The 12,538-nt window shown below is 36.0% G+C and overlaps 1 protein-coding gene across 1 annotated transcript in view; it reads left to right on the forward strand.

Annotated features, from left to right (window-relative positions):
• Positions 1 to 12,538, forward strand: part of DNER (delta/notch like EGF repeat containing) — a 345,353-nt gene that overhangs the window by 240,379 nt on the left and 92,436 nt on the right. Inside the window, exon 7 of the mRNA XM_074191208.1 lies at positions 9,994 to 10,107. Within this exon, the coding sequence (XP_074047309.1) occupies positions 9,994 to 10,107 (114 nt within the window). The remainder of the gene's footprint in view (positions 1 to 9,993; positions 10,108 to 12,538) is intronic.

Below are 12,538 nucleotides of genomic sequence, written 5' to 3' on the forward strand. Positions count from 1 at the left end.
ATGTGGTTTTTAAGATTAGAGTTCAACTGAGAATTATTGGTGAATCTAGTTCATGTGTAGTCTTAACCACAGTATGATAATAGTGTTATAATTAAAAGAAATGGTTTCTATTTTTGGCTGAATTTTCAGAGAGGGGACAGCAGGTCATTGCTAAGAAAGGGTCTGAATCTTGAAAGTTTTAGCATCATTGGATTTGGAGGTCATTTGACCCAATATTCTTGTGTTCTAGCTAATCAAACTCAAGTTGAGATCTAAGTGATTTTTCTCAGTGTCATACAAGCTACAAGTGGCAGAATTTGTATCTGAACCTAGGACCTTTGCTTCCAAATCTAGTGCTCTTTTCACTGCACAACTGCTTCCCTTTTGTGATTGCCAAACATAAAGTTTTTAAAACCATGGGCTTCAGCTAAGTTGGGGCTCATAGCCCTTCTTCTCTTCTTCCTTTCTTCCCCTCCTTGTTTTCATTACTCTCTTTCCTTGTCTGTGTCTCTTTCCATTGTCATCACTGTCATTTCTCCTCCTCCTCCTCCCTCCTCCCTCCTCCTTCCTTCCTCTTCTTGACCTGGCAAAGGAATGCTTGCAGTCTATTGTACCAGGATCTGCCCAGCTAAATTTAAAGGGACTTATCATCATGTTAGACAAAGACTAAGGAATTTTTTTGATCCTGACCCCTCTCAAAGATGGCTCACTAAGTTACAGAGAAATTGCACTTTGCATTGATAGAGGAAATGCCTGTGATAAAATTCCAGATCTTTGAATTCTTGATGTCTAATATAGGTATATATTATGTATATTGTATACATATATGTATGTATATATATATATATATAATATATATATATACCATAAATTAAATATGTTTGTTATTATTTAACAGGATTATTTGTGCTTTGTTTAAAAAAATCTGTTTCCTGCTTAGTTTATTGGGGAAAAAGATTTAATCAAGAATTTTATTTAAAGGACACAATTACTTAATGTATTTAGCTTATCTAGGTTTGTTTTTCTCATCCTTCTGAATGCTTTTCTTTAAGGATTTCATTTTTTCTTTCCCTTTTAATTTTGAGATGCTTTTTCTTTAGTTTAATTATGGTCTGTTTCTTGGCTTTCACAGGTATTTGTTATCTCACTTTCTTCATCTTTCATATTTAAACATTTTTTTTCTTTTTCTATTGTTCATTGTGTGTTTTCTCTTACTATTCACATTCTTTTCCTACTCTGGTAAATAATTTTTACTTTTAGATTTGGAAATGGAATTAGTCCTGAAATTGATTGTCTGCCTGGTGAACTAACTCTGCTTCTCCTTTTCACACCTCAGTGTACTAACCTCTGGGTCTGTACTTGCAGCACTTTGCCTGAACCCCACCAAGTACTAAAGCTGGTAGACGCTGAAAAGAATCGTTATATCAGTCAAAATCTTAGCAGCTTCACTTTTCTGCATATGCTAATCTATTAAAAGAACCAGGAGGCAAAAATAGCATTCAGTACCATTCCCTCCCTGACTGCTTTCAGGCCATGACTCCAGAGGTTATTAGTTTCTGTCTTGCAGAGGCAGAGAAATGCAGAGGACTCTCTATCTATCTTTTTATCTAGCCAGCTAGCTAGCTATGATTTTTCTATTTCTGGGGAAAGATCATGAAATAAAGTTACATGCAGACGCACAATTCAGAAGGAAAGTGAATTTTTTAAAAGCAATGGTTCATTAGACATTCTGGGATCAGATTCATTCAGCCATTACTGTTCATCCCTTTCATTATTTGCTATGGAAGATTAAAAACAATCTATTCTCTTTCAAATTCCCTTGTAAGATAGATAACTGATTAGAAGGAGCAGGTTGTTTGTAAGGAGCTGGCCATCATGAAATCATCAACAGAGGCATTTTGCTCTGCACTAGTCTGACAGAAGGATAGTAGAGTAATTTCTGTGGGATCTGATGAATTTCATCAGACAGCACAATCTTATATTCCTTGATAGTCTAAAGTTTTTCAAGTCATATAATCAATGTTGGGAGTTTAAATTTTCAAAAGACCAGAAAATTCCTAGATATGTAGGGCAGGACAAAGCCCTTCTTTGCATAGAGATTGTTTCCTTTATATGGGGGCATCAGAAAGTTATTTTGCCAGGGATGTCAATGAATCTCAGCTCTTTTCCTTCTCAACTTGGGTGTTTCTGGCTGACATTTTCCCACTGATAATTTACATAATGTGACAAAGACCTTTTTATAGTATCTTTGAATGCTTTTCGATTCCAGTGTAATATTCTTATATCATGGCTAACCCACCCTTTCCAGTACTATATGTTCCTTTTTGCACTGTAGATTTAGTTTAAAATATGCTACAAACCAGCTATAACTACTCTACACCTTGGCATTGTCTTTTGCGCCATCTGTTATTTTGAATTTTCTGAGATCATTGTTTCTCATGATTCATAGCCATACAACACTCTCTGGAGAATATTAATGTTTAAAAACATGTGACAGAGAGTGACAAAGAGCATTTTGGGATTATTAAAAGCCTTGGATAGTTCATCAAGAGGCAGCTTGGTGGCATGGTGGATAGAGTGTCAGGCTTGGAGTCAGGAAGACTCCTCTTCCAGAGTTGAGATCTGGGCTCAGATACTTGCTAGCTGTGTCACTTAACTCTCTTTGCTTTAATTTCTTCATCTGTAAAATGAGCTGAAGAAGGAATTGGCAAGCTACTACAGTATTTTTGTCAAAAAGACCCCAGTGGGGTCACGAAGAGTCAGACATGACTGAAATTACTGAGCAACAACAACAAAAATTCCCCAAATGTAATAGAGAGGCTTAGTGAAGTGGATAGGATGGCTCCCAAATATTTACTGACTAAATCATCTTGAGCAAGTTACTTAATTTTAATCAGCTTCAGTTTTTTCCAGCTCTAAATCTATAATCTTATCTTTTCTATGGTGGACCCAGATTATTGCTTTTCTTGCAGTGCCTCTCTCAAGAGATGCATATCTCTTAAGTTGTAAACTCATTAACTCATCCCTATAAACATATTTTGTCTGTGAGCATGCAAAAATTACCTTTGTATATATTGAGGTATCTTTGAAAATGTAAGGGGAAATAGGAAGACTTTTATAGATGATATTCAATGTAGCAGAATATATCTCCACTGTAAGAGTGTAGATAATATCATTGTTCTCTGATGATCACAAAAACCACTTTGTTTAGTAGAACAAAATCCAGATTGAGGACTTTTCTTTTAACAACTTGTTTTCCATGTCTTTGCTAGTTTCATAGAAAATTCCTTGATAGCTCCAACCACAGAGATAACTTTTTTCGACTTCTGTCTGAATATCAATGGCAAGCATGCTGTATCTTTGCCAATAGTGTTTTGTTAGCATTATGCAGGATGTCTTACATAAAAAAGAATTCCCTATGGATGTTGAAGGTGGCATATGACACTAGAAGAATTTCTTAATAAAATCCATAGCCACTTAGGAAAAAAATGTTTATACATTTCACATGGGAAAAACCAAGTGTTGAAGAATATATATTATCTGAATGATAACATGCAATCGGAGGGGAGGCACATTGAGGTGGTCAGTTGGTACACTTTTTTCTAGAATATAGGTTCATAGGATTTCTATTTTCTAGACCAACTTTCTTATTCTACAGATGAAGAAAATAAGACCCAAAAGAAATTAAATGACTTGCCCAAGGATATGAAGAAGCTTAGAGAGAAATATTTTTCAAACAAGAACTTTGGAAACTTAGTAAGAATAGTAATTATCACTTATGGGAAAAGACTCTGGGCAAGTCAAGTATTAATGATGAGAGAAAACAAGCAACACTTTCAGCTAATGTATGTAACCTTTGGGATCACAAAAGACTGATGAGTACAAAAAGAGAGCTAGGCAAACCAGTTGTTTTGCTATTTGGACAGAAAGAAATGAGGAATCACAGAAATATTGATAGTTGGGTTAAGTATGTCTATACTTTCATTGTAGTACATAAAGGTAGGTTGAGATGTGAATATGAATTTGAAAGCACTACAGTAAGCAAAAATATGTGTCTTACCTGCTTTGTCTTTAATATATAGTACTCTTTCTACACTGACCTGAGGACTGATCAACTACAGTCTGGAATAGTCTCTGTCCCCCATCCCTAAAAATGAATTATCTCTGATTCTAAAGAGCCCTATGGGCTGATGCTCCAAATGTGTCTAGAGATTTAAGATCTAGGGGATCTATAGAGTCCAAAAATGAGCAGTCATTGTAGACCAACTTTATTCCTTTTGTTGATAGTTACTAGATTGATCCGGGAAATACTGGATATAAATTTTGACTTGTGTTCATTAAAGGATTTGGCAAAGATCCTCATACTTTTTTGAAATGATGGGATATGTTGACTGGATTTTGGTGTGGTTAAATGAGACAATTGTACCCCAAGATTTTTAATGAATGGACTGAAGGAACCAAGAAGATAGATCTTTAGAGACATGCAGTTTTGTCTTATGTTCTATTTAGGATTTAGAGTATGAAAGGACCTTGGCAATTGAACATTATTCATATATTAAATGAAAGTAAGTGGTACAGGACTGGGCCTGGCTCAGGAAGTTGTTTAGTTGTTTCACTTGCATCTGATTCTTTGTGACCCTGCAAACTATACTGTTCATGTGGTTTTCTTGGTAAAAATAATTAAAGTGTTTTACCATTTCCTTCTCCAGGAGCAAACAGAGATTATGTGATTTGCTCAAAGTCACACAACTAGTAAGTTTCCAAAGCTGCATTTGAATCCAGATCTTTCTAGTCATTGTGCCAGCTCGCTGGCTGGAATCAGGAAGACCTCAGTTCAAATCTGACCTTTGAAACCCTCTAACTGGGTGAGCTTGGATCTGTTTGCCTTAGTTTCCTCATCTACAAAATGGGAATAATAATAGCATTTAACTTGCAAGACTATTGTAAGAATTAAATGAGTCAATAATTGTAAAATGCATATCACAGTGCCTTAGGATAGTAGGCACTATATAAATGTTAGTTGTTATTATTCTTATCATCATCATCATCATCATCATCATCATCATTATAGGTGCAGAATAAGGATGAGGTATGCTTTACATAGTTGAGGAAAGTAGAATTAGGATGAATAAGTCAAAATTATAGGCAGATATATTTTGGTTTAATAAAATGTAGACATTTTAAAGAATGATAGCATTATAGCATTAGAAAAGACTGTCTCACAAAGAAGTTGGTCCCTTGTCTTTGTAAGTGTGCTGTTTGAAAAGGGAATTCCTGCACAGTTAGAATTTGGATTAGTTGGTCTTAAAATATTCTGTCCAATTCTAAGCGTTGATAATTCTTTAAGTCAAGACAAATCCTATGACAGAGCTGACTCCCTGTCTTGGCTCTAGTCTAGATCTGGCAGCTGTTGGCAGGAGAGCCCAGTATGAGGTCATACTCCTAAGGTTATGTCGAGCTGTCCTTTGGGGGGCTCAGATTTAATGCTAGAGGGGACTTCAGAGTTTACCATAAATTACAACCTACTCATTTTACAGATGAAGAAACTGAGACATGGAGAGGTTAAGAGACCTTGCAAAAGTCACACAGATACTGATCATCAGAGATGGGATTGAAACCCAGGTCCTCGACTCAGAGCCAATGCTTGATCCATTGTACCATGGTTGTTTTCTTCTTTCTCAGATGGGCCATGTAGTAATAAACTCCTTTGGAGGTGGGAAAGAATTAAAAGCTGCCTATATTTTGGAGTAATCTGTATGTTTTACTCTCCAAAGAAAAAACAACTTGAACAGAAACACTTTTGGCTTTTAGCATGAAAAAGAAGGATGGGGAAATCCAAGCCTATCTTTATATTTCCTTTTGTTTAAATTGCTTCCAATTTACTTGTTCACGTTAGCATCCCTGAGTCATGAGAATAAATTTTAAAGAGGCAAAAGAAAAAAGATGTGTTTGTTCCTGATGGTGAAAAGTTCATGAATTAGATTTAGAAAAAAAGTTGAAAAATCTGCATCATTATCAATAGTAAAGTGTCACACCTTCAGCTTAGCTCATTGTCCTCTGAGACATTTGGGAAAAAGGCTGCCTAGGGTTTAAGAGCAAGGGAAAGTAGTCTCCCATGATTCCCTGCTGACTCCCTTTAGCAGCTGTTTGCTTACAAAGGGAACAAATCAAATGGGAATGACTCCCCTGGATATGCTAACTAGAAATGTATACCAGATTGCTAAAATGACTTGACCATTTGACATGATGCCACAGTGGAGAGCTCGGGTGAGGGCATCTTGTTTGCCATGCCAGTAGTCATAGATTAATGATATCATTTCCCCTTCTTGGAACATCTTACCATTTATAAAGCACTTTCATAAGAAAAAGTATTGAGGCTGGACCTAGTTTCCTTATTTGCCTGTAGTTAGAAGTTCAAATCTAGCTTCAAACTCTTACAAGTTTTGTGATCTTGGGAAAATCACTTAATCCTTGTTTCCTTGGGTATAAAATGAGCTGAAATGAGAAATCACCCGAGTATCTTTGCCAAAATAATTCCAAATGGGGTCACAGAGAGTTGGACAAAACTGAAATGACTGAATGACAACAGCAAGGTTTCAGTGTCTGCTCCAGAATCAAGACCAGAGGTCTTTTGAATCATAGTCTTCTACTTCATAGGTCAAATCACCTCATTTACTTTGAGTCAAGGAAGTTCCCAACCCCAATTGCTTGGGGGTTAATAGAGGAAGGGGTTCCAAATGCTTACTGACCAAGATTGCTTTCCTGTTTCCATTAAAGATAGAGTATCAGTAGTGAAGATGGTATCTCCCAATTAGTGAGAATGTGGACAAATTGAACCAGTTTCCTTCCTTGCATCTGCTTGCTACAGCTTGCATTCATATTGCTTATTTAATTCAGCTGAACTCTTGTAGCCTGAAAAATGCAACTCATCTTTCACCTGTTTTCCCTTCTCTCAGGTCTTCTAATTCTTTGGATCTGACACTGCTTTTAATACTGATAATGATAATAGTAATAATAATGACAATAATAGGTAACATTTCTATAGCACTTTATATATATATATGTATATATATACATATATATATATATATATATATATATGCGCTCTCACTTGAGTCTATTTTCCTATGGTTCCTTGAGTCCCTTTGGATCTCAGTTTCCACATCTGCAAAAGAAAGGGGTTGGTCTTGATGGTTTTTAAGGTCACTTTCCATTCTAATTTCATAATACTGATCCTATAATCTCTCTGTCTTGATTCTCTCATCTGTAAAATGAGGGCCTTGGACTACATTGCTTCCAAGGGCCCTTTCAGCCCTAAATCCATGACCCTATTGGGTGCCTATCTGACTGCTTACATCATTGCCTTCAAGAAACATCCACATCACTACCATTATGCCATTATAATTCATCCATCCAAATGGGTGTATCTAGCAAGCTAAGATGCCATTAAAAAAACAACCTGGAGCTTTAAATTCTAGAATGCCAGTTTCCCTTGGTAGAGGGCTAATCCACCAGTCAGTCAATAATCAAGCTTTTATGAAGCACCAACTACACGTCAGTCACTAGACCAGGTGCTGGGTTTGAACATTCAGAGAATGAAATGAGCATTTCTGTGAGAGACTGAGAGATTTATTTGCAATTTTAAGTCGTTGCAGCCTAGCAACAATTGATGGTTTGTTCCAGTCGACTGCCTGGCAGTTTCTTGGATTGTAAACTTAGGAAGAGAAATTGTTTCTTTCCTGATGAATATAGAACAAACAGATGAACAATATTGTCGGATGTAAAAAAAAAAAAGCAAACTAAAAAACCGACTCTTTGGAGCCATGTTTTTCCCCCTCAAGGTTTCTCATCATATCCAGGTGTTGTGCAAATTGGGTCGTGGGTCTCATGTACAGGAGAGAGCCCTGTCTTCCCTATTTCACCAGCTCCTTTTCCAAATGTACTACTTTCATTTGCAAATGAAACTCTGACCCAAGAGCCAACAGCAGTGGTGGACTTAAGCTTGAAAACAATTAGCTCTTTCCTTCTGGGGTTTGGATTTTTCCATGGAAATTTAGGGGTTTTGTGGACTTCTTTTTCAGATCTCTTTAATTATTTAGACTTTGTTACATAGCATGCAGACATGTGAGGAAAAAGGGGGATTCTAGACAACTGGCATTCCATTTGCAATCTGTAGCTTGTAACTCATTTGGCAGGGATTTGCAACTCTGGTGAATGGCTCCCCACAGCTTTCATCTGAAATCAACCATTCTTTTCAAGGCCTGGGACCAAGGACTAATGATAGTCATTCAACACAAATCATTCAGAAAGGCTAGTCTTATTGAAAGTCTCCCAGGAGCACCATGTTGCCAAATTTTCAATAAATTTGAATTTCATTGGAAGCCCTTTGTGCTTATGCAGGTGCTGAGAGAGATGTCATATATGTCCCTACATATCATGCCTTCCTGCAGCATTAAAATGTTACTATCAATCAATATGACAATTGTAAGCCTGCTTCGCAGAGTATTATTTGAGTTGAGTTTGTGGTGTAGTATATAGGTGTGGATTGATTTTTAGTGTTTAACATGATATGTGCCTCCATTTTTTCATCTCTACAAGCATTGGAGTTGAACTAGCTCAACCCCAAGGTCTCCTCCCAGATATTTTTGCTTTCATGGATCTTTGGATAGTAACTGGTATATTTGACTGTAAATTTGACACATGTCTAGGTTACCAGAGATGGTGTCATTCACTGTTGAAGATATTAGGGAGTTGCTTCCAGGGTAATTGTGATGATTTGAAAGAAAAATGACTTGGTGAACCTGGAGCAGGTTTAGAGATTCTTGGTTTCAGTCAGCTAACCAAGTGCTGCAGATTGATTCTGGAGCCATTGAAAAAAAGGTCTTTCAAATTCAGACTCCTCCTCTGTGCTTTAACACTCAAGAAAATTTGGCAACTAGGGAGAGGGAGTGGAGTCTATAAACTTGTGAGTTTGAGAGATGCAGAGGGTTCTTCAATATTCTTTCATTCCAGAGTCCAGGTTAGAAGTTGACATAGTGATAATGCTTCAAAGAGTAAGGAGTGACCTTAAGAGGGGATCTTTGGGCCCTCCATACAGTAATAACTGTGATATGGAATCATCCTGCTGCAATACAACCTCTGGATGTGAACTTGGTGAGAATGATGCTATGCAAAGACAGCTGAATTGAGCCTATGTTCCTTTAGAGACCAAGGAGTAGAGTATGCCCCCAAAAGAGGAAGAGGAAATGGCTGTTTTTATATTCTTGTTATGGCTTTGAAGTAAATATCATTTTGCAAAACCTAATTCATGTTAAATAGTTAAAGAAATCTGGTCCCCTATCATAGGCCTCCAAGAAATGGTGGAACATCTGTGGTGGGGACTCAAGCTGATAGACAGTAGAGACACTCCAACATCTAAAACCTTGAAGGGCAATTTAGCAGGCCTATCTGCCCCTGAAAGACTGATGCCAGAGCATACAGTTTATATAATTTCTGCTGAGATTGCACAAGATGATAATTTCTAATAAGCAAATTGATAGATTTTGTTTGTGATGACATTTGTTATAAATGTAACATTTGAGGTCCTTGAATCAAGCCCCCTCATTTTTACACATGAGGAAACTGAGCCACAGAGAAATTAAATGACTTGGCCATGGACACACAAATAATAAAGCTCAGAGATCCTTATTAGAATCTTCTCATCCTTTCTGGATTTAAAGCAAGGGCTTTTATTTCTAGGGCTGGGGTTCTATGATGTGACTTAGATTTTTAGACATGGAAGGAATGCCAGAAATTTTGTAGTTCACCTTCCTTTGCTCCTCCAAACACATGACAGATGAAGATACTAATCAGATCATTCAAAATGTATAAAGAGACCAAAAAAGTTGTTTTGGTATGATAATGTCATTTTACTAAAAGAATAGAAGATAATGTGGGTGTGTCAATAATAATGTTATTTTTTGGGGGGGAATTTAGCTTGTTTTTCTAATATGATAAATTGACATCATTTTTCAGGTTACACTGGTGATCTTTGCCAGTCCATGGTTGATTACTGCATTTTGGAACCATGCAAAAATGGAGCAACATGCATTTCGAAACTCAGTGGATTCAGTTGCCAATGTCCAGAAGGTAAATAGCATCATTATTCAAAGAATACCTTTTCTGTTAATATTGTTAAACAATAGTTAAAAGTAATGCTATTATGTTTCTATTTTCAATGTCCTTTAAAAAAAAGATATTGTGTAGTAAGATTTTTTTGATGTTTTATGCCTCTAAAAGAGGAAGGTATAGATTCTTTTCTCTCCATATGGTAGAAGAATTTGAGTTATGTTGATCTTTTGGTATTAGAAATATTCTAATGAGTTTCTATTATTTTAAAAATGCATTGAAAGCTATTGACACAGAAAATGGAATTGATTTTTTAAAAAAAATATATTAATGGAGGGAATTCAGAGGGTAAAAATTCCCTCAACTTTTTTTTGATTTATACACTTTAAAAGATTTAAATGTCATTGTCATCTGTTGATTCAATTCTTTTCAACTAGTAAATCAATTATGCAACCTCATCAAATTAGACTTCCCTTGATTGACTTCTGGCCCTGCTCAATTCCAGGACTGCTTTTCTCATTGAATATTTTTTCCCACTTCACTTGTCTTTAGTGAACATTTGTACCTGGAAAATAGCAGTTTTGAATTCTAAAGAAGCATATTCTTCCCATTTCAGTTTTGGATGGATCTGTATTTTTAATGTCCTTATTTATTTCTGATCTCTGCCATCAATTATGTTATCTGCACAGTAAGAATAAAACAAAATAAAATAAAATATATGTACTAATATAAATATAATCAATACAACTACAAATATAATATAAAAATATAGAAAATATAGTTTAAATTAAATTAAGTAAAAAACAACCAAACAAAATAGCATGTGTGCTGTTGGTTTGGTGAAGTAGCCTATTGGCATAGGGAAGGAGTTCTCTCATATTGTGTAGCAAATTAGAAAGTGAGGCAGTCTTGGGCTCCAAAAGACTTTTCTTCAATAATACTTAACTAAATAATTGTGGTTAAATTGGCTTATCCTTTTACTATAGGTAGTTCTTCATCAACAAGCACTCATTAAGCTTCTATTTATTATACACTGCACATTGGAAAATACAAAGGAAAAAGTTAAAAACAAAGCAACAACAATAGCCCCTGTCCCTTAGGAGCTTGTGTTCTAATAGGAGAAACACCATATATAGAAATAGTTGTATAGGGGATATGTAAAGTAGATGGAAGGTATCTTTGAGAGAAATGTCATTAGCACCAGTGGGAAATGGGGACCTGGAGGAGTGGGAAATCTTGGGAAAGACTTCCTACAAAAGATGGTGTTTGAAGTGAAATGTGAAAGAACCCAGAGATTATAAGAGGTAAAGGTGAGAAAGCAACATTGGTAGAGGACATTTTCATACTGGGACTTCCCTACACCAAGGAAATCACAGGTCATGATCTTTTTTTTATTTCTTTTCTTTTTAAGGTTTTTGCAAGGCAAATGGGGTTAAGTGGCTTGCCCAAGGCCACACAGCTAGGTAATTATTAAGTGTCTGAGACTGGATTTGAACCCAGGTACTCCTGACTCCAAGGCTGGTGCTTTATCCACTAGGCTACCTAGCTGCCCCTAGGTCACAATCTTTAGTAAGAGTGTTCAGATTTGGACTCACAAGGCTGGTTCTGCCAACTAGGATTTATCAAATATTTATTAGGTACCAGGAAGCTAGATTAAATTCTGGAAATACAAGGAAAGGCAAAAAAAAAAAAAAGCTGGTCCCTTATCTTTAAATAACTTCTTTAAAATAATCCAAAAAATACTCTTTCTCTTTTTATTGTAAATATGAGACACATTTTTAGCAACCCCATAAAGGGACCCCAAAAGCTGCTGAAAGTATGTTTTCAATATGGATATATTTATCATTCTTTATCTTCCTCCTTTTTCTGAGTCTGGATGAAGATTTATTCCAGGTCTCCACATTCTTTAATTGTAGATACATTTCTAAGAGTCCATGGGCATAAAGAAAGCAAAAATAGTTTGAAGAGGAAGGGAATGAATGTCTAGATTTGCCACAGTTCAGAAGGAATCACAGCTATAAGAGGAGAAAGTTTTTCAAAATAGACTATTTAATCCCTAGGCCATTGTTAAATAATCTGAATGTACCTTTCCCAAAAGACAGGAAATGAAACTCACCTTTGCTGAGTCCTTTTATAACTTATAACTTGTAGTGCTGTTCTGCCTTCTCTCCAGTTTGGACATTTAGCATAGAATGTGTTGATATTGTGGGGATCAATGTCTCATGCACCCACTTCTCCTTTTGTTTTTCTGGTTCCTTCATACTTTTGGAAGTCTTCTCAATGAAAAATATATCTTCAGAATCTATTTCTCAGGATAGGGGATAAGGAATGCAAAATAGCTATAAGAAAGCCCTTGTTCATGGGCATAAGGATATGGGAGAAATTGAATTAGAAACCTTTTTTTTAAATGTGTTTCTGTTTTTTAAGAGTTCATATGGGCAATATTATTTTC

Source organism: Macrotis lagotis, chromosome 6 (assembly GCF_037893015.1).
Source record: "Macrotis lagotis isolate mMagLag1 chromosome 6, bilby.v1.9.chrom.fasta, whole genome shotgun sequence".
NCBI classification, from domain to species: domain Eukaryota; kingdom Metazoa; phylum Chordata; class Mammalia; order Peramelemorphia; family Peramelidae; genus Macrotis; species Macrotis lagotis.